Source organism: Heterocephalus glaber, unplaced genomic scaffold (assembly GCF_053883595.1).
Source record: "Heterocephalus glaber isolate CG9 unplaced genomic scaffold, H.glaber_assembly_v1.0 deba00001504, whole genome shotgun sequence".
NCBI classification, from domain to species: Eukaryota; Metazoa; Chordata; class Mammalia; order Rodentia; family Bathyergidae; genus Heterocephalus; species Heterocephalus glaber.
The window spans coordinates 5,043,189-5,065,221 of NW_028258324.1; the positions used below are offsets into that span (position 1 = coordinate 5,043,189).

A 22,033-nucleotide genomic window follows, 5' to 3' on the forward strand; every position below is an offset into this window, starting at 1 on the left:
TTATCATCAATTTATTTCTAATATTGGGCCCTCAAGTACTTTTCATAGGGCTGGCCTGGTGGTGATGAATTCTCTCAGTTTCTACTTATCTGGGAAAGCCTATTTCTCCTTCAGTTTTCAAATATAATTTTTCTGGGTATAGTATTCTGGCGGTTATTGTTTTGTTTTGGTGGGGTTTTTTTTTTTTAGTATTTTGAGTGTATCTTCCCATTTTCTCCTGAACTGTAAGGTTTCTGAGAAATCTGCTCTAAATCTGATGAACCTTCCTTTACATGTGACTTGATGTGTTTGTCTTGCTGTCTTTAGGGTTCTCTTTGTCTTGTATTTTTGACATTTTGGTTATAATAGGCCTTGGTGAAGATCTATTTTGGTTGAATCTACCAGGGATTCTTTGAGGTTCTTGTGTTTGGATGTCCCCATATCTCTTTGAAGATTTGGAAAGTTTTCAGCTATCATTTCATGAAATAGATTTTTGGTCCCTTTCCCTTTTTCTTTGTCTTCTGGAATTCCTACAGTGCATATATTTAGTTGCTTGACTACACCCTTTAAGTCATAGGATTTCTTCATTTTTATGTAGTTTTTTTTCATATCTTTCTCATTTTTTGTCTATAATTTATCAAGAACAAAAAATTTTTTTGGCCTATTCTAATCTGTTATGGAAGTTCTCTGTTATACCTTTGATTTTATTGATAATAGTTCCAAGATCTCTGATTGGTTCTTTGGTTCTTTTTTAATTCTATCTCTCTGGTGAATTTCTCATTCATGTCATGCATTGTTTTTCTCATTTCTTGGTATTGTTCACTCACATTCTCTTGCACTGAGTTTCTTCAGGATCATTATCTTAAATTCTCTTTTGCATATCTCATAGATTTCCTTTAAACTCATACCTATTTCTGTAGAATTATTATTCTTTTCTGTAGGTGTGTCCTTCGATATTTGTTGTGTCATTACATTGACGTCCGCACATCTGGCATGTTATTTGTTTCTTGCAGTTTTATTAAGTAGAGTCCTGGAACTGAAGAACATGGATTTCCCTTCCTCTAGTCTCCAGAGACAAGCTTGAGTGATACTGAGGCTTTCTGCATCAGCAGCTTCGGTCCCAAGATTGTGGACTAGTTTGGAGAACTTTCCTAGATCTCATTATTCATATTCAGGTGTTGATAGGAATTGTGGCCCTGGTTACCACATTTGTAAAGCCACAAGTCTTGATCAGGAGCCTTTCCAGTTTCCAGTGCACTGACATGGGTGAAACAGGGATCTTGCAGCAGTTTCCATTGTCTGGAGACTGTGGGGTACAAAAGGCCCTCCTCTACATCATATCAGGGGAGAACACATTGATGGGGCTTGGATCTACAAAGCTTGGCCAGAACTTTTCCCATCTCTGGACACACAGGCATGGATGAGACTAGAGCCTTGCAGCTGTATCTTACCATCCTCAGGCTGAGGTAGAGTTCTGTAGATTGCACTGGGGAGCACTAATACTGGCACAAGGTTTGGCTAGGACTTTTGCAATATCCAGATGCATGAGTACGAGTAAAACCAGGATCCTACAATGGTGGCTGTAGTCCCCAGTTCCCTGTGGGACAAGTATGGACAGATCTCAGGATTATGGCCATGGAAGCCACTGTTCTGAAGTTGCAGGTCATTATTTTCCACCCAATGAGGCACTTACCAGCTCAAGTCTTCTGACAGGGCCAAGCACTCCCCTACCATTGCTTAGGTCAAGATGGTATCTAGCAGTTGCTCTTACGAGAGTTTGAGTTCTAGGGGTTGGGAAAAGTGAAGAGTACATTCTTTGAAGCAGAGGGATCACTTTTAGACCAAATTCTAAACTGGCTTTAAAGCTTTTAAGTTGGGACTGCTAGTCTCCTGTTATTATTGGTTTATTTGTACTTCCCAACTTACCTTATACCTGTAGCATCATATTCCCTGTGCCCGCACCATCATCACCAGGGAGGTAGGGCTGAGGTTACATATTACTTTGTTCTTTTCTCTGAATTGTCCTTTTGATTCTCTGATTTATCTTCATTCTCCATGCTGTTTAGGGTTCCAATCACTTCTTTATGGGTTCCCTAAATTGTTTTCTTTCTCTCCTCAGAATATGGTCTCTCCTTTACTGCCCTTACTCCTCTTTCCCAGAGTTACTGGACGGATAGTTCTATTCACCCATCTTGGCTGCTCCTCACAACATTGTTTTAATTACTATAGCATTGTACTATGTTTTAAAATTAAGAAATGTGATACCTCCAGCATTGTTCTTTTATTTCAAGATTGTTTTGGCCATTCCAGGTGCCTTGAAATTCCACATGAATCATAGTATGGATTTTTCTATTTTTGCAAAAATAATGCTATTGACATTTTGATAGGGATTGCTTAGAATCTATAGATCACTTTGGGTAGTATGGATATCTTAACAATATTAAGTTTTCCAATGCATGAATGTGGAATGGAATATCTTAATTTATTGGTGTCTTCTTTAATTTTTTAACATTGTATAGTTTTCAGTGTACAAGTCTTTCAGCTACTTGGTTATTTTTATTCCAAACTATTTTATTCTTTTTGATGCTATTATAAATAGAAGTGTTTTCTTGGTTTGCTTTTCCAAATTGTTCAGTGTTAGTATCTAGAAATACAACTGATTTTTCTGTTTTGATTTTGTATACTTCAGCTTTGCTGAATTCATTTATTAGTTCTAACAGTTTTGTTATAAATCTGTGGTGCTTCATGCATAGAAAATCATGTCTTCTGAAAATGGGAAATTTCAATTCTGTTTTCTCCAATTTGGATGCTTTTTGTTTCTTTTTCTTGTGTAATTGCTGTGGGTCAGACTTCTAGTATAGATTGAAAAACAGTGGCAAAAGCAAGCATCATTGCCTTTATTCCTAACCTTAAAGGAAGAGATTTCAATCTTTCATTATTAAATCTGATATTAGCTGTGGGTTTTCAGCTGATATTTTAAACTAGTTGCCACACTTCTCCTTTTTTTAAAATTTTTTTATTTTTCCCATTAAGTTTATTGGTACATTTTTGGTATAAAATACAGTTACATTCATCATTGGGATCTTGTACCTTTACATGAGTATCTTGGTTCCTATTTTTTTTCCCCTTCCCTTGCCCTCCCTTCACCCCCTCCACCCTTCCCTTTTTGCAAAGACCTTTTTCCATTTTTTTCCTCTTCTCATATTTTTTCCTTTCCCTTTTTTCCCTTCCGCTACCCCTCCCAATTCCCCTGCTCTTTTAGACCTTTTCTTCCTGCTACACAATATCAGTTATACATTTTTTTAAATTACAATATTAAGATCTAGGAGACATTAGCACAGATTTTATAGAATTTAAAAGGATATAGAAAGCATATTACAAAAATATTTTTTGAAATAAATTTAACAACTTCTAAGAAGTACCTTGAAAGACAAATTAATGAAACTAACTCTGGAGGAAATATAAAATTTGAATAGCACCTATTAAAGAAAATATATTCCTAGCTTGAAAACCTACCTGTATGACAACAGTAGGCTTATATACATTTTAACTGATAAATTACATCAAACAATTAAAGCAGAAAAAAGAAGGAACACTTCTCCCCCACACTTCTTCTTCTAAAGAATGATGGTAAAGCTATTAATAATAAATCTTGCTTTTTCTATGAGAAACATGTGAATAGCTAAATACAGGGCCAAGAAATAAATTTCAAAGAAAATGAAAAGACAATCTACAAGAGTGGTAACTAGTAAACAAATATGGGAATAAACAAGTAATCTAACACTATTAAAGCAATAATAAATCACCATTTTCTTCTATGAAATTAGCACAGTTTTTGAAAACATAAACCCAACAGTCACAAGGTTGCAGAGTCATTAGTTTTGATGTCACTTTAGAGAACAGATACTGTGCTGTGGGCTTTATGTGTCATCCTATTAGTATTTCACAGTAACTTTAAGGTACACAGTTATTCCCACGATATTTTAAATGAAAAGAATCAGGCACAGAGAGATTAAATAACTTGCCCAAGGATTCAGAGCTTGATATTGATAGGACCCAGATGTGAACACAACCTGTGCCCTTGACCTCTGTGGTCACATATAAATATGTAGACCTTTTGACCTTCTAATCTCATTCTTTGCAGGTGACTTAGACCTCAAGAAAAGAGGTGGATGGGATGAGGTGACACATAAGATTAAGACCTTTTATTCAAACTCTACTATTTACTAGTCAGTGTTGTTCAGGAAACATGGCAATTAAAGAAAAAACAAAATATATACCTAGTACAAGTCTTTGGGAAAGGGAAAGTGGGAAAGAGTGATTATAATTGCTGATTTAAGTAACAATTCCTTATGGACAAAAATGTCTATCTCATGATCTGAAAATTCCACAGCTATAATGAATCCATCACTTTATTCTATTTCATCAGCAGAATATTATTTCCTATTTGATAGTGCTAAATTTCCTATTTGACTGAACATTTCAGGTTGTATTGCCTTTGGATTAAAATGGGATTTCTGTAACTGTTCTTTTCCCCAGGGAGCTCATTCGCTGTTTGAAGTGGTATATGGACTGCTCAGCAGAACTAATTCGGCAGGACCACATTCAGGAGGCCATGCGGGTAACGTACTGAGCTTACTATAGATAAAAGAGCCACTACTGTGATTATTTGTAAGTAATCTCAGTGGTATAGTATGCAAGATGAGTGCAGACACCTTAGTACACTGCTGCTTTTAGGAATCACTACCTTAATCCACCTAATTCCTCTTTCCTCACCTCACCTTATTATATGCCTAATAATTTCTCCCCCCCCCCTCTTTTCTGTACTGAGGATTGAACTCAGGACCTTGTGCTTGCCAGGCAGGCACAGCACCATTGAGCTACATCCCTGGCCTGATAATTTATCTTAATGCTGGAAGTAAAGGTGATGTGCACATGGCTTCTGGCCATCCTCACCCACCTGATTTTTATTGATAGTATCAGTCCACCCTTCCACTGGCTAAACTATAATTAACTCCTTCTTAGCCAGTATTGGTAGCATCATTGATTAGAATTAAGATCTCCCAATATTATTTCCTTATTTGTTGGTTACTAAACATTGTTTTTGGAACTGTTGTAAGTTATTAAAAAGAGAGAGAGAGAGCTGAGGGGGATGTACTCTATGTGGGTACGTTGAAAAGAAGATAATCTTAAAACTATGGCCTTAGGAAGGGCCCGGAATCCTTGCATGGTCTTGACCATTATCAGCACCCTGCTTGAACAGGTTCCCTGACAGTGCAGCCCACTTGCATTGTTGTATAGCTCCAGTTGACACCGGACTGCCCTCATTGTGAGTTCTCCACTGTCCTGACTTCTTTTCATGACTACTGCTTCTGCTATAAAGAACCACATATAAATTGGGAACCTTTATGTTGCTCAAATGTTTTCCAGAAAGTATTGTGTCCTCTGGGAACTTCCTTAAAGCAACACTATACTTTCTCTTTTGGTTCTTGTCTTTTCTGGTATTGGAGTTCTTTTTTTTTTAAGTTACTTTTTAAACCATGTTTTCCCCACCTTTTCCAGAGAGCAATAAAAGAAGTAGTTCTGCTTTTTCTTTATCTTCTTTTAATAATCACATTATCTTCACTAAGTACAGGGCCTGTGATTTGTTCTTCTTGTCCGTGTGGTAATAAGCATGACACATATTTTCTCAAGAATCATCAGACTGAAGGGGCAGAATCAAATTATAGATCTCTGTTTACCCTGCCTCTTTTCTACACTTTCTATGAAAATCTGAGGCTACAAGTCTCATTTCTACCCTGCTTCATGCAAATGTCTAGTGAGTAGTCAACATCTGTTTTGGGTGCTAAGATTTAAAGATGAATAAAACCAGCCCATCCTTTTGAAGGACACATCCCTAGTGTTCTAAGAAGAGGCAGGCATAAATCCAGGTGTAGAATAAAACAGGTCCTGAGCTCTGTTCTTCTCAGCACCTTAGCACCTGTCAAATACCTAACGTAAGACTGAGAGGATAAAAGTTGAGTTAAATGCAAAAGATTTCATGTGATTACTTGCTTAAGGATACTGTAGAAATCTCCATAGAAGAAATTTCCTGAGAATCACATATTCAGCCAATATTTCTTGATACTTGTTACACATATCAGACACTATTTTAGCCCCTGAGGATTCAACAGGGGCCCTAGCAAAAAAGGCTAGCCCTTCATAGCACTTCTTTTCAAATGGGGTTAAGTTAGACAATAAATATGCAAAACATAAATATATAAAGTTAATAATAAAAACTTGATAAATGATGTAAAGGAAATAGAGAAGATCATGAGATAAACCAATGAGAGAGAAGGGGATACTTTAAATCATAGACTTAGGGAAATCCTCCCTGAAGAGGCCACTTAGAGCCAAAATGAGAGCTGAGAGACAACCATTCCGGGCTGAGGAAACATGTTTAAAAGCCTAGGTAAGCTGGGGTTGGGGGGATGATGGCAGCACACACCTGTAATCCCAGCACTAGGGAGACTGAAGCAGGAGAATCACTAGAATTCAGCCTAGAGGAGGCACTCACCACTGCCTTCCCCACCCGCCCCCACTACTAACACCTCCTCAGCTGCCTCCTTGGGGCTCTCTGCCTCAGAGAGGAAAACAGACTGAGCTTCTCTCCTGGGTTGGGTGCAGGTATGACCAAAGGCAGCCACAGCTGTGGCAGGGCAATGTGTGAGGTGGGTGGTGTCCCTGTCAACCTGGCCTTGTTTGGCCAGAAGCAGCTGAAGATCCAGAGCCTGCCTGACAGCTTCTACAGAGACTACCTGGCCGATTTGGACACCAAGCCAGTTTACCAAAACTTGAGGCAGAAAATGGATAATTTTGCATGGACACATCTGACATGCAAGAATGAAATCCTACAATAAACAAAAACCAACTACAAAATAGTCCGAGACAGAATGTGGTTCAGTCAGGGATGTTGGAGTGGACAGAATTATAGCTCAGGTGGTAGATGCGAACCACATCTTCAAGCCACAGATAGAAAGGATACTTCATGAGTTTCTGGCAGCCCAGAAAAAAGAAGCTGTGCCAGCACCCCTTCCAGAGCCTGAAAGCCAGGACACTCCAGCTCTGTCCCTGGACACTTCCTAAGAACAGGCCTGACACCTTTTGAAAGCTCCACTTAATTAATCATGATGAAATGGACTCCTATCACTTAAGAGGACCATTTCAGTCAGTCAGGGTCACCACTGATTTCAAGATCTCTGCTTTGACCACGGAGCTGTGTTCAGATTGAACAGGGAGCAAGTCTGGCAGTGAGCAAGTTGTTCATGTGCCCCTACTTTGTGCCACTGCTTGACCAGCCTGTCCAGGGATATGATATCTAGTAGACACTACAGAAGTACAAGCACTACAGCAACTTGAGGTAGTCCTGAAACAAGCTTTCATACTTGAACATGGAGACTGCACATGGGTTTTAGTTTGTGCTCTGGGATGAACAGAAGCTGTATTGAAAGAACATAATCCCAAAGGCAACTTCAAAGAATAAGGACAGTATAGTCAGCTGTGAGTATGTACAGTATTTGATAGTACTTACCTGATTGTGTTTCAGACTTACAAACTAGAAGGTACAAGCTGTTAGCATCAGATCACCTAAAAGTTATAGTGACCTTGAACATGAAACTTCTAGCCAGTTTCCTTTCCCTTGTCAGAAGTGACAAAATATGCAGCCATAGAATGATGAGGAAGCTCAGACATTATGTATAAAGAAAACCACTTTCAGGCTCTCTCTGTCCAGGTCATCTTTCTGTCCTGCAAGGACTAGTGAATCTTAGAAGTGTCCTGTTCTTACAGTTGTGTTGCTTAGAAAAATGAATGATCAGTAAGTGGTGTTTTGTAATAAAATCATATATATATATATATATATATCTTTTATATAGTTCAAGTAACTGGGACCTACATGTTTCACCCACTAGTAACTAGGACCCACATGTTTCATCCAGTGTCTCTGCCTTTACATTGTCTGGAAATCTATGGCATTTCTTTGATTAGAAAGCACAGTCTTGGATCTTGAATCTGTTCTCTTAAAGGGAATTATTCTGCTCATAACCATAAGGCAAGCTACAAGATACCTCAGAATCACATTCTGCTCCAAATCCATTTGAGGGGGTCTTTGCCTTCTATATTGTTCATGAACTATTTATGGTAGATGTCCTTGTTGAATATGGGTGGAAAGTGAATATGTCAGGCCTACCAGCTACTATGCAACCTGAGATAGGTTTTCTCCAGATTTCTGTGACCTCTGGCAAGAAGGAAGGCACTATGGCAGTACCCAACTATATCAGAGATGCAGAAGACTCCTTAAAAAACTGTTCCTTCTTTTAATAAACTAAAGACTAATTATATCCTTGCCTTTGGAGCCTTGTATTTTCAAAGATAAATAAGTACAGAGAAGCTTAATTTTCTTTTGATCCTGACTCTTCTAAAATTCACCTCTTTCCATAACAATCTAATTAATGGCTTTTTAAATTCTAGAACCTGAGAAAACAGTTTTGAAATCATTGTATTATTCTCTAAGAAGACAGCTGCTGTTTAGTGACAATTTAGATTTACAAGAAAAAAGTTTTAAAATATAAAGTGCCTATGCCGTAGTTGGAACTACCTGTAGAATTTGTTGTTATTTTCCTTTTCTTTTGCTGCTATATGAGCTCCTGGGCATTTTCAGTGCCACTCCATTACTTTTCCTCCCATACTTCCAGGCTTTGGAATACCTTTTCAAGTTCATCGTGCAGTCTCGGATCCTGTACTCACGAGCCACATGTGGAATGGAAGAGGAGCAATTCCGGTCCAGCATTCAAGAACTTTTCCAGTCCATTCGGTTTGTGCTCAGTCTGGATAGCAGAAACTCAGAAACACTCCTTTTCACTCAGGTCTGTGAGCTGCAGGGAAGTTTTCTACTAGTTCCTTGACATCTTAGCAGAATTTCTTTGTCCTCTAGTTTCCAAAGTTGCAGAAGCCCTGCCAGGATCCTGTGTATTGGGTCAGGGATGACTTAAAAGAAAACACTTAACAAAATGCTGCTTTTACTTTGAAGCCAGATATGCCTCAGCTTCCAGGTATAAAATGGCTTATTGGCCTTATATTGGAGAATCAGCACAAATGTGTTTTAATGAACCCTCTTTAAACCAACATACTATAGATATTTATGATCATCTTACTCATAGAGGATATTCAGAATTTATAGGGAAATTTTGTGTTCTAATTAAACACTATTTTTTTTAAAATTTTGATTAGTACTTGTCCATTCCAGATGTTGAATAGAATAAGTAGGAAAACGATAGGGATAACTGGAAAGCTGTAATTAAGAATTGGGATTAAGGGCCAGGGATTTAGCTCAGTGGTGCCACCGCCTGCCTCGCAAGTGCAAGGTCCTGAGTTCAATCCCCCGGTACCAAAAAGTAAAAATGAAATAAAATAAAGAATTGAGATTAAATTCTTAGAAATATCAGTGTTGGATAGGGAGATAGATCTTTTGCAAATGGAAAAGGGACCTCTCCATTGTTGATGGGAGTGCAGACTGGTGCGACCCCTGGAAATCAGTATGGAGATACCTCAGAGAACTAGGACTAGAGGTCCCATTTCACCCAGCCATTCCCCTGCTGGGTATCTTCCCAAAAGAATTAAAAGAATTAGTTGCTTTGAAAACACCGAATCAGCCCGCTGCAGACAGGCAGGTCTGCGGACGCGGTCCCGAGGTCACCAGTCACGCTGAAAACACGGAATCAGCCTGCACCCCGGCAGCAATCCACTGGACCCCCCCGCCCCCACTCATTTGGCTCTTCTCTGTACAGCCACCTGGTTCCACACTGCAAAGATGCAGAGGACACCGGACCACCAGACCACTGTACTGGAGCTAATCAAGTTCTCAGCATTTAAAGAATTCCTGCCCAGAGGTAGGGGTTTCTGAGCCGCCGTCCCACTGCTCCTGGTCCACAGCAAGGGGCTTTTGGGCCGCCAACCATCCCACCGCTCCCAACCCAGAGGAAGGGGCTTTCAGGCCATCATCGCTACTGCTGCTCCCGGCCCCTGGCCCACCTCTCCCAGCTCAGAGGAGGTGAGCCATGCAGGTGCCAACAGCACCCCCCACCCCACCCCCAGTCGAAATGAGAAAACACATAAATAAGTCTCAAAACCAGACTTCCAGATCACCTACAGCAACCCCAAAGGGAAATGAGATGGAGCACTCTGATACTCAACCACCTGGACCCACTGAACTGGCAACAAAAGGGGATCTGGAAAAAATGAAATCAGAAATAATTTCTCAGATAACAGGAGAAATTGTGCTCCTAGTGCAAGACATGATTAATAAATCTAGAGAGGAGCTTAGGAACATGATGGAATCCCAACATAGGAAACAACTGGAATCCATAAAACAGATGCAAATAGATTTCCAGGACATGAAAAACTCCATTGAAAGTCTACACAGCAGAATGAGCCAATGTGAGGACAGAATTTCAGATATAGAAGATAAGATTGCAATTAATGACCAGGAAAAGAAAAACTGCTTCAAAATTATAAGGCAACACGAGAAATCAATCCAGCAGCTGCTAGACCATGCAAAGAAGAATAACATACGACTGATCAGAGTCAATGAAGAAACATGAGAGAGTGCAGATGACATAAAAAAACTCTTCACAGAAATAATGGCAGAAAACTTCCCAAGCAGGGGAAAAGAGCTTGACCTACAGATAAGTGAGGCATATAGGATTCCAAATAACCTTGATCAAAAAAATCTACACATAGGCATATAATTGTTAAGACTCCAGAAACACAACAGAAGAACAAAGTTCTACAAGCAGTGAGAGAAAAGAAACAAATCACATACAAAGGAAAGCCCATGAGAATCACAGCAGACTTCTCAACACAAACCATCAAGTCAAGAAGAGCTTGGAGTGACATATTCCAAGCCCTAAAAGAAAACAGCCTCCAACCCAGATTGATGTACCCTGCAAAACTATCTTTCAAAATGGATGGAGAAATAAGATACTTTCATGACAAAGAGCACCTTAGGAACTTCGTGAATACCAAACCAGAACTCCAAGGAATTTTACACAATATCCTAGGAACAGACATTGAGGATCACAACCCCAGGAAGCAAAGCAGAATGAACCCATCTGGCATGACAAGAAATTAAATGTAAAGGGGGAAAACCCAACAAAAACAAAAAGTCATGGTAATGACAAGTCAATATGTTTCAGTTTATAACCATCAATGTTAATGGTCTCAATTCACCAATCAAAAGAAATAGACTGGCAGAATGGGTCAAGAAGCAAAATCCAACAATATGCTGCATACAAGAAACACACTTAATTCAAAAGGAAGCTCATAGACCGAAAGTTAAAGGGTGGAAAACAATACTCCATGCAACAGGAACCCAAAAAAAAGCAGGAGTAGCTATCCTCTTTGCAGATCAAGTAGATTTCAAACCAACACTGATTAAGAGAGATGAAGAAGGACACTACATCCTTGTAAAGGGAAGAATCCAAGAGGAAGAGATGACAATCATAAATATCTATGCACCAAACACTGGTGCACCCAACTATATAAAACAAACACTAACAGACATGAAAAGTCATATATGCACTAATACAATTGTAGTGGGGGACCTCAACACCCCACTGACACAAGTAGATAGATCAACTGGACAAAAAATAAGTAATGAAATACTAGAACTCAATCGAACTCTTGAACAAATGAACTTAACAGATGTTTACAGAGTCTTCCACCCCACAAACTCAGAATACACATTCTTCTCAGCTGCACATGGGTCATTCTCAAAAATAGACCACATACTCACACATAGAACATGTTTAAGTAAGTGCAAAGGAATTGAAGTTATCCCCTGTATATTATCAGACCATAGTGCGATGAAATTGGAGATCCATAGCAAAAGAAACTCGAAAAATTTCATGAACATGTGGAAATTGAACAACACACTTCTGAATAACCAATGGGTCACAGAGGAGATTAAAGAAGAAATCAGACAGTTCCTTCAATTAAATGACAATGACAATACACATATCAGAATCTATGGGACACAATGAAAGCAGTCTTACGAGGGAAATTCATAGCAGTGAATACACTTATTAGGAAAACAGAATGAGCCCAATTAAACAACCTGATGCTGCACCTCAAGCTTCTAGAAAAAGAAGAGCAGGACCATCTGAGAGCTCATACAAGGGAGGAAATTATAAAGATCAGAGGAAAAATCAATGCAATGGAGACTAAGAGAACAATACAAAAAAATCAATGAAGCCAAGAGTTGGTTCTTCGAAAGAATCAACAAAATTGACAAACGCTTAGCCAAACTTATCAGAGAAAGGAAAGAAAAGGCCCAAATCCATGCAATTAGGAATGAAAAGGGTGAAATTACAACAGATCCAGCAGAAATCCAGAGGATCATCAATACCTACTTCCAGAACCTATACGCCAATAGGAAGGACAAGACAGAAGAAATGGACAGATTCCTAGATACATGTGAATTACCAAAGTTGAATGAAGACCTAAAAATTCTAAACAACCCAATATCAACCAATGAAATTGAAAACATACTTAAAAATTTATCAACTAAGAAAAGCCCGGGCCCTGATGGCTTCACTGCTGAATTCTACAAGACATTTAGAGAGGAACTGCTACCACTACTGTTTAAACTCTTCAATGAAATTGAAAGGGAAGCAATACTCCCAAATTCATTCCTGGAAGCAAGCATCACCTTGATCCCCAAAGCAGAGAATGACCCAGCTGAAAAGGAGAACTATAGGCCAATCTCAGTAATGAACATAGATGCAAAATTCCTTACTAAGATATTGGCAAACAGAATGCAGAAGATCATCAAGAAGACCATACACCCTGATCAAGTGGGATTCATCCCAGGGATGCAAGGATGGTTCAATATATGCAAATCAATCAATGTAATACACTATATCAATAGAGCCAAGGACAAAAACCCTATGATTATCTCCATAGATGCAGAAAAAGCATTTGACAAAATCCAACATGCATTTATGATAAAAACTCTACAAAAAATTGGAATAGATGGTCTCTACCTCAAACTGATAAAAGCCATCTATGAAAAACCAAGAGCCAATATCATACTAAATGGTCAAAAACTGAAATCCTTCACACTAAAATCAGGAACAAGACAAGGATGTCCACTATCACCACTCTTGTTCAATATAGTTTTGGAAACATGAGCCATGGCAATTAGACAAGAGAAAGAAATAAAAGGAATAAAGATAGGAAATGAAGAAGTCAAATTGTCATTATTTGCAGATAACATGATACTGTATATAGAAGACCCCAAGAACTCCACCAAAAGTCTTCTAGACTTAATAACCAAATTCAGTCAAGTAGCTGGTTACAAGGTCAACACACAAAAATCAATAGCTTTCCTCTACACGAATGACAGACTCACTGAGAGAGAAATAGGGCAAATAATTCCTTTCACAATAGCATCCAAAAACCTGAAATACCTAGGAATCAACCTAATGGAAGAGATCAAAGACCTCTTCTCTGAAAACTATGGCACTCTGAAAAGAGAGATTGAAGATGATATCAGAAAATGGACAGACATCCTCTGCTCCTGGGTAGGAAGGATTAATAGAGTGAAAATGGCCATACTTCCAAAACTGCTATATAGATTTAATGCAATTCCAATTGAGATCCCAGCAGCATACTTCATGGACTTTGAGAAAACAATCCAAAAATTCATTTGGAATAAGAAGAGACCCAGAATAGCAAAAGCAATTCTAGATAACAGAGACATGGCAGGGGGTATCACAGTCCCCAACCTGTAACTCTACTACAAAGCTACTGTGATAAAAACAGCATGGTACTGGCAAAGAAACAGACCTGAGGACCAGTGGAACAGATTAGAAGATGCAGAAACAATGCCAGACACACTCAGCCATCTCCTCTTCGATAAAGGAGCCAAACACCCTCACTGGAGGAAAGATAGCCTCTTTAATAAATGGTGCTGGACAAATTGGGCTTCAACTTGCCAAAGATAAAACTAGACCTATATCTCTCGCCATGCACTAAACTAAAATCAAAATGGATTAAAGATCTAAATATTAAAATAGAAACTCTGAACCAGTTGGAACAGAGGTTAGGTAAAACTCTTGAAGACATCAGTGTAGGAAAAGATTTTATGAACAAAACCTCAGTTGCCCGTGAACTAGCACAAACAATCAACAAGTGGGATCTCTTCTTATTAAAAGTCTTCTGCACAGCAAGAGAAACCACCAGCAGTGTGAAGAGACAACCCACAATGTGGGAAAAAATCTTCACCTGCTCTTCCTCAGACAAAGGTCTACTATCTCGAATCTATAAAGAACTTAAAAAGATCAGACCTCCCAAATTTAAAGACCCAGTCCGAAAATGGGCATCTGAAATGAGCAGACATTTCTCAGACAAGGAAGTAGAAATAGTAAATAAATACATGAAAAAGTGTTCAACATCACTGGTCATTCGAGAGATGCAAATGAAAACAATGCTGAGATTCCACCTCACTCCAGAAAGAATGGCTGCTACCATGAAATCAACCAATAACAAATCCTGGAGAGGCTGTGGGGAAAGAGGAACCCTGCTCCACTGCTGGTGGGAGTGTAGACTGGTGCAACCACTGTGGAAATCAGTATGGAGATACCTCAAAGAACTAGGACTGGAAATCCCATTTGACCCCGCTATTCCACGGCTGGGGATCTTCCCCAAAGAATTAAAAGAATCATACCACAGTGATATATGTGTGCCCATGTTTGTAGCAGCACAGTTTGTGATAGCTAAAACTTGGAAACAGCCCAAATGCCCATCAACTGGAGACTGGATAAAGAAAATGTGGTTTTTTAATAAAATGGAGTACTACTCAGCCATAAAAAATGAGAAATTAGAGACATTTATAGCTAAGTGGATGCACATTGAGGCGATACTCTTAAGTGAAATAAATAGGACACACATGTGTAAATACCAAATAGTTTCTCTGGTGTGAGAAACTGAAAGTGTAAATAAGGACTAAATGTATAATAGGTCATGTGAAATAGGAAGAAAAGTGGCAAAGGGGAAGGAAGTGGGAGGGCTAGGGGAAAGGATAGAAGGGAATGGGATTAATATGAGAAAATGGAAAAATAGGAACAAAATCTTTGTAAATAGGGAGGACTGGAGGGGTTGAAGGGAGGGCTGGGCAAGGGTGAAAAATAAGAACCATGAGAGACTATGTAAAGGTGCAAATTTCCAATGATGAATGTCATTATATTGTAATCCTAAGATGTACCCATGATTAGAATGAATAATCGATAATGCAAAATAGGAAGAAAAGGTCCAAAGGGGTAGGGGTAGTGGGAGGGGCAGGGGAAAGGGAAGAAGGGAAAGGAAAAATGCTGAGAAATGGAAAAAATGGAAATAAAGTCTTTGTAAATAGGGAAGGGTAGAGGGGGTGAAGGGAGGGCTAGGAATGGGGAAAAATTAAGAACCAAGATGCATCATGTAAACGTACAGTTCCTAATGAGAAATGTAATTGTGTTGTATACCTAAAATGTACCAATAAAAGAATTTAAAAAAAAAAGAAGAGAATCGTACCACAGCGATATATGTGCACCCATGTTTATAGCAGCACACTTTGTAATAGCTAAAGCTTGGAAACAGCCCAAGTGCCCATCAACTGGAGACTGGATAAAGGAGATGTGGGGTTTTTTTATAAAATGGAGTACTACTCAGCCATAAAGAACGAGAAACTAGAGACATTTATAGCTAAATGGATGCATATTGAAGCCATACTCTCATGAGAAATAAATAGGACACGTGTGTAAATACTAAATAGTTTCTCTAGTGTGAGAAACTGAAAGTGTAAATAAGGATTTAAATGATTAAAAATGAATATTTGATAATTTAAAATAGGAAGAAAAGGTCCAGAAACGTAGGGCAAGTGGGAGTGGAAGGGGAAAGGAAAGAAGGGAAAGGAAAAATTATGAGAAAAGGAAAAAATGGAAACAAAGTCTTTGTAAATAGGGAAGGGTGAAGGGGGTGAAGAGCGCACAGGGAATGGGGAAAAAATAACCAAGATACATCATGTACAGGTACAAGCACCCAATGATAAATCTAAATGTATCATAAACCTAAAATGTACCAATAAAAAATTTTAAGCAAAAAAGAAAAATGGGAAGAGGACCAAGAGATGGAGGGAGAGGAAATGTGGAAGAGAAGGGAAGGGAATGAAAAAAATTAAGATGTGGTATGTACATGTACCAAGTCCCCACAAGGAATGTGATCATTATGTACTACAAACATGTACTAAAATACAATAAAAATGAACTACCAAAGGAGAAAAAAGTGAATATTGGAAGGAAAATTTCTTCCCCAAATTAAAACTGCCTGGCCATCCAGTCATTTCCTTTTCCATGCATCCTTGCACTGAAATGAATCTAAGACTCATTATTCTAGTCACCATGAAGTTATTTTTTTCTTATAAAATGAATCAGAATTTATCTAATGGATTATAATTCTTTGGCTTTTTGAAACCAGTTATTAATCAAAATCTGTCAGCCGAGTTCAGTTAGCCTCTCTCATGTCCATTCATCCTATCACTGCCACATGTTGTTAGTACATGTGTATGACTGCCAGTCATCACATATGAAGGAACTAATTTGCAGTCTCTTCAGATTTCACAGTTCCATATAAACATCTCTATCCTAGCTCTAGCTATGAGAGCTGGATTGCTGGCTCCAGAGGTCTGAGTAGAGTTTAACTGGTACTAGAAGGCACTCAGCTTTCTCTATCATACTTTCTTCTAGAGGTTCCTGGCTTGAGTTTAGAACCAAAGTTGGAAAGTCAAGAGCTTGATAACAATCAGATTTGGTGGCTCATGCCCATAATCCCAGTACTGTGGGAGGCTGATCCAAGAGGATTGCAAGTTCAAACCTAGCCTGAATAATTTAGCAATTTAGCAATTTAGCAAGACCTCTCAAAATAAAAAGTGAAAAAAGGGCTAGTGATGTAGGTCAGTGCACAGGCCAGGGGTTTAACCCCCAATACCAGAAAAAAAAAAAAAAAAAAGAGCTTAAAAAACAAAAAAATCATCTTATGAGCAAAAACAGCTGTGGCTCTTAAGATACATTGAGCATATTTCCCTTTGTACTTTCTTCTCTTGCCAACAAATGCTTAGGCAAGATAGGAAAGCTTCAAGTGACCTAGACTCCAGTAAATTTTCTTCTCTTGGTTTACTTTTTGTTTCTCCTTGCTTATGCCTTAACAGTGCTATAGGGCTGAGTACAGGCAAGGAGTATAGAGAAGCCTGCCTGAGGCAGGGGTGCTGCAGGACCTTTTCAACCTCTTTCCACTTCATGTTGTTGAGTATGCAAGATAAATTCAGACCTAATTCTAAGCTAACCATAGCTTCACTTGCTTCTACAGGCTGCACTCCTCAATTCTTTCCCAACCATCTTTGATGAGCTGCTGCAGATGTTCACTGTGCAGGAGGTGGCAGAGTTTGTAAGAGGGACTCTGGGGAGCATGCCCAGCACTGTGCATATCGGGCAGTCCATGGATGTGGTGAAGCTGCAGTCCATTGCTCGGACAGTGGACAGCCGCCTGTTTTCTTTTTCAGGTAAATCGAGTTGAGATGGGAGTCACACTAGCATTTCTTCCATCTCAATGTGATAACCATTTGGTGATCAAAGGATCTGTTTTATCAACCATCATGTAAGAAACCATTGACCCTTAAAATGTAGAGTTTCTGGTAAACTATGTTAGAAAATGCAGCTAAAACCTACTAAATGCAGTTTATTCCTAGGAAACATACCCCAAGGCATGCATGGAGTGTTGTCTTAGTTTGTTCAGGCTGTTATAATTTAATATCATAGACTAGTTAGCTTAAAAAACAATAAAACATTTATTTTTCATAGTTCCAGAAGCTAGGAAGTCCAGGATACAGGTGCCAGTATATTTGGTGTCTGGTAAGGGCCTACTTCCTGTTTCGTAGACAACATCTTCCGTGTTCTTACCTGGCAGAAAAAACAAAAGAGTTTTCTGGGGTCTCTTTTTTAAAGGGACACTAACTCCATTCACTATGGCCCTGCCCTCATGATGTTAACCACTGTCAAAGACTCCATCTCCAAATGCCATCACATTGGGGATCAGGTTTTAACATATGAATTTAGGGTGAGAAGAACACAAATATTCAGTCTATAACAGGTGAAGGCCTTGTCTCCAGCCCGCCTGTCCAGCCAGCTACCAAGAATGAAGCCTGTCACACTGCCAGTAATATGAGAGGACAGAGAAAAAGGAGGGAGTGCAACAGAGAAAGATCCAGATAAGGATGAGCCAAGGAAATAGAGAAGCCCTGAATGGGGGCCCTGAGCATCCTGTGTTTACCTCACCATTAAGACAGATTCCTTTTCCTTTCTTTGGAAGAGCCACTAAGGCTTAGAAAGAAATGGATAGGGAACCTTCCATACTCCGTAATGGTAAGATCACCTAACTAATGTAGCCCAGGATCCTATTCAAAATGAACCTTTGGGATACAAGATCCCAATGATTAATGTAACTGTATTGTATACCTAAAATGTACCAATAAACTTAATGGGGGAAAAAAATGAACCTCTGGATTTATCCCTGAAACCACATTGTTTGTGATTGAATTCAACCTTGCAGGAACACTAAATACACAAGGGCCAAATGTTAAGATTAATATGAGCCTGATACTTTTCGTAGAATATCATTGTCTTAGAATAAACCTCTGGGGTACAGGAATAAATCTGAAACATTAGCAGACCATTATTAGAATTTGCGTGGATAATGTTTTAAATCTGACTTTAAATCATAAGAATAATTTCTCAGCTTAGTGCTATACACTTACAGTACTACATAGATATTCCCTTTGACTTTGCTTTATCTGTGTAGAGGATTGCTGATGATACAGCTGCCACCAAGAAAGTCCGCTTTCATCCACTAGTAGCTGTTTATGGTCAACACATCTTTATTCTCCAGCCCCTGGATTATCTAGACACATTGTCACTGAGGCCAGTGTGTAAACTTCAGTTTTGTGCACTGCTCTCACAGTACATGGGAAGGGAAACAGCAGGCTTCTCTCACTGACATACATTATTTCTATTATATTTGCATGTGTTCACTGATTTATGTAATCACGTAAAAAAATTTTCCTTAAAAATTTATGTGGCATTAGACCATGTAATTGGATTTTGAGATGACGAGCCACCACCAAATTTTCATTTTCATTTCACCTTTATTGAATGTTCAAGTCACAGCATCTTCTGTGAAGCAAGAAGTCTTTCACTAGCATTTAAACAACACTTAAATTCTCAAAGCTTACAAGTTTGGTGTCTTCTTTAGTAATTCCAATAACAAACTACTATTTTGTCTGGAAGCAGCTCTTAGTTATTATAAATCCTACCATGTTGGCATTTTGTTCTACAAAATATGGTATCAACTTTTCCTATATCCAGGCAGCCTTTTAAACATGGGATAGCTGTTATTTCATTCTATTTGAATAAATATTTGATAAAACAGTGTCAAAATTTCTTACATGTCATGTAATTTGTTTACTTTCTGAATTTCCTGTGAAACACCAAACTATGGTCAAATATGAAATCCAAATAAGAAATCCAAAATGTGTTTTGGTATGTGTTACTGATAATCTGACTGAATCATGCTGACCAGGTATGATGAGACCTGAAGGGTCACAGTCATTGACCACATAGGAGTACAGGGTGCCAGAAACATGTTCACACTTGAATTTCACTTTGTCCTCTAACAACTTCTATGAAATAAGTATAGAAGAGGCCGTTAGCATCCCATTCTAAAGATGAGGGAAATCCAGCCCAGGGGAAGAGGCATTAATCTGCCTAAAGTCTAAGAATGAATTAGTAAGGGAATTTGAACTAGGAATGTGCCTTCCTGAATTCAAGGTTCTAAGTATAATCACCTCCTAATGAAAATGCTATTCAGGTAACATTGAGGAGAAAAGAAAAAATATTAAATGTATACAGTAGAATTGGCAATAACCATTGGCTAATTATCAAAGGCTATGACAAGACAAAGGTTGTACTCCTATTCCATTTATTGCTATGGACACACCAGGCAGCAGTCTAACAGGCCTGCGGGGGAAATGGGACAGATCTGGTGATTTAGCAAGGTGAATGTACACCAGAATAGCATTGCCAGGTTACCTGTTCAGGGCATGAAGAGGGCCAGTCAATAATCCATATTAATCTTGTAAATCTAGTCATTGTAGTTCATGCTAAGTGTGACATTTACATGGAGTCTTCACTGTAATCTGTGCTTATAATTTAGAATCTAATCATTAAAGACATTTCATTTGGAAGATTAATCCTGCATAAAATGCCATGGTCACAGGGACTTGAAATGAGAATAAAGGAAAGGAAGATGGAAAAACAATGTTGTGGAACCACCAGGCACCAGGCTTTTAGGCCCTTGTAAAGGAAGATAACCTCTGCTTTTGATTCAATTTCTTTTTTTCTTTTTTTTTGGTACCAGGGATCAAACTTGGGTCCTTGCGCTTGTGAGGCAGGCAATGGGACCACTGAACTAAATCCCTGGCCCTGCCTTTGATTCAATTTCAACTCCACCTTCTTTGAAACTAGTTCAGTCCCAAAATGCTACTGGTTGCTAGCTGTAGCTAATTCTACTCTAACAGACTTACATTTGTTTTTTCTCCTAGAATCCCGCTGCATCCTGCTTCCTGTGGTTCTCCATCATATTCACCTTCACTTGAGGCAGCAGAAAGAGTTGCTAATCTGCTCAGGGATTCTCGGCAGCATCTTCTCCATTGTCAAGACCAGTTCTCTGGTAGTGGCCCCATACCCACTCCACTCCTCCCAGCTCAGCTCTGCCCTAGCCTTGTATTATTCTAGTCAGAGGCAGACCAGCAAAGATCATTTGCATATTTCCTAGCAAGAGAAGCTTTCATAAGTGGCAGGAAGGTACTCAAGTGAATGGAGGCATGTGTGTGCACAACAAGCTTCTCAATACAGCACGTTCTTGCTATTTAAAAAGTTTCACCATCATAAATCCCAGAAATATCATTACCTGTACCAGGAACCCTGATGCTGTACCATGTTCAGTTTCTATCAAAAAGTACTAATTCTGGATTCCTGGGAATTTCTTAGGATACTATGCTTGAACACAGAGAGGTTGACCCATACTGAGGGGCTGCTTGCTCACTCAGACTTTTCTGTCAGCTTCCTGACAACTTGAGTCTACCCAGATGGCATTCTCACACTCTGCCAAATAAGGTCAGGATATATAAGAGGGAAATGTTGCCCACAAGAGCACTGAGGCTCTTGGGATGTACAGTTGTACTTAGAGGTCATGTTTCAATCAATGATGTTTCTGCCTATTTTCTTTCCTCCCGTTTTTTTCTTTTTAAAAGAGTAGATGGGGAGGAACTGAGATAGGGACAGAGTAAAGGAAAATCATGGATGAGGGTAGAATGTATTTTAATAATGTTTATTTTTATACTTATAATAATAGAGATATATATTTCTTACAGAAAATTTGGAGACTGTAGACAAGTATAGAGAAAAATGATGAAAAAGGAGGGGTTTTTATTATGCCAGTGTATTAAATTAAGACTCCTAGGTGATAAAATTTCAGGTACATTTAAAATGAAGCCCAGTGGCTGGGTTATAAGAACATATGATGCTAGACTATCTAGGTGGGACATACAAGACACCTAAAAAAAGAGTATGTTTGATCTGAACAGAGGACAGAGACCCAAAAGGGAGCTCTGGTGTCTAGACTAAAAGTACCATCTGGTTTCTGGGGCTCAGCTTTCAGAGAATGCCTGTGAGGGTCCTAGTGACCGTGTTGTTTGCTCTTGGCTCCAGATAAGACTTGGCAGGTCTCCTTCCCACCAGGCCTTAGAGAAGCCACACCAAGCACAGAAGGTCTACAAGTAACCCACAGTCATATCTGAGAGAGTGCCCAGATTATTGCTAAAGGAAGAAAATAAATTCAAGGCAAATTTTTAAAATGGAAAAAGAAAAAGAAA

The 22,033-nt window shown here is 38.9% G+C and overlaps 1 protein-coding gene across 9 annotated transcripts in view; it reads left to right on the plus strand.

Annotated features, from left to right (window-relative positions):
- Positions 1-22,033, plus strand: part of Dock3 (dedicator of cytokinesis 3) — a 633,495-nt gene that overhangs the window by 515,954 nt on the left and 95,508 nt on the right. For all 9 annotated transcript variants that reach the window (XM_004834160.4, XM_087186904.1, XM_087186907.1 and 6 more), the window contains 4 exons: positions 4,519-4,600; positions 8,712-8,882; positions 17,416-17,608; positions 20,702-20,829. In XM_004834160.4, the coding sequence (XP_004834217.2) occupies positions 4,519-4,600; positions 8,712-8,882; positions 17,416-17,608; positions 20,702-20,829 (574 nt within the window). The remainder of the gene's footprint in view (positions 1-4,518; positions 4,601-8,711; positions 8,883-17,415; positions 17,609-20,701; positions 20,830-22,033) is intronic.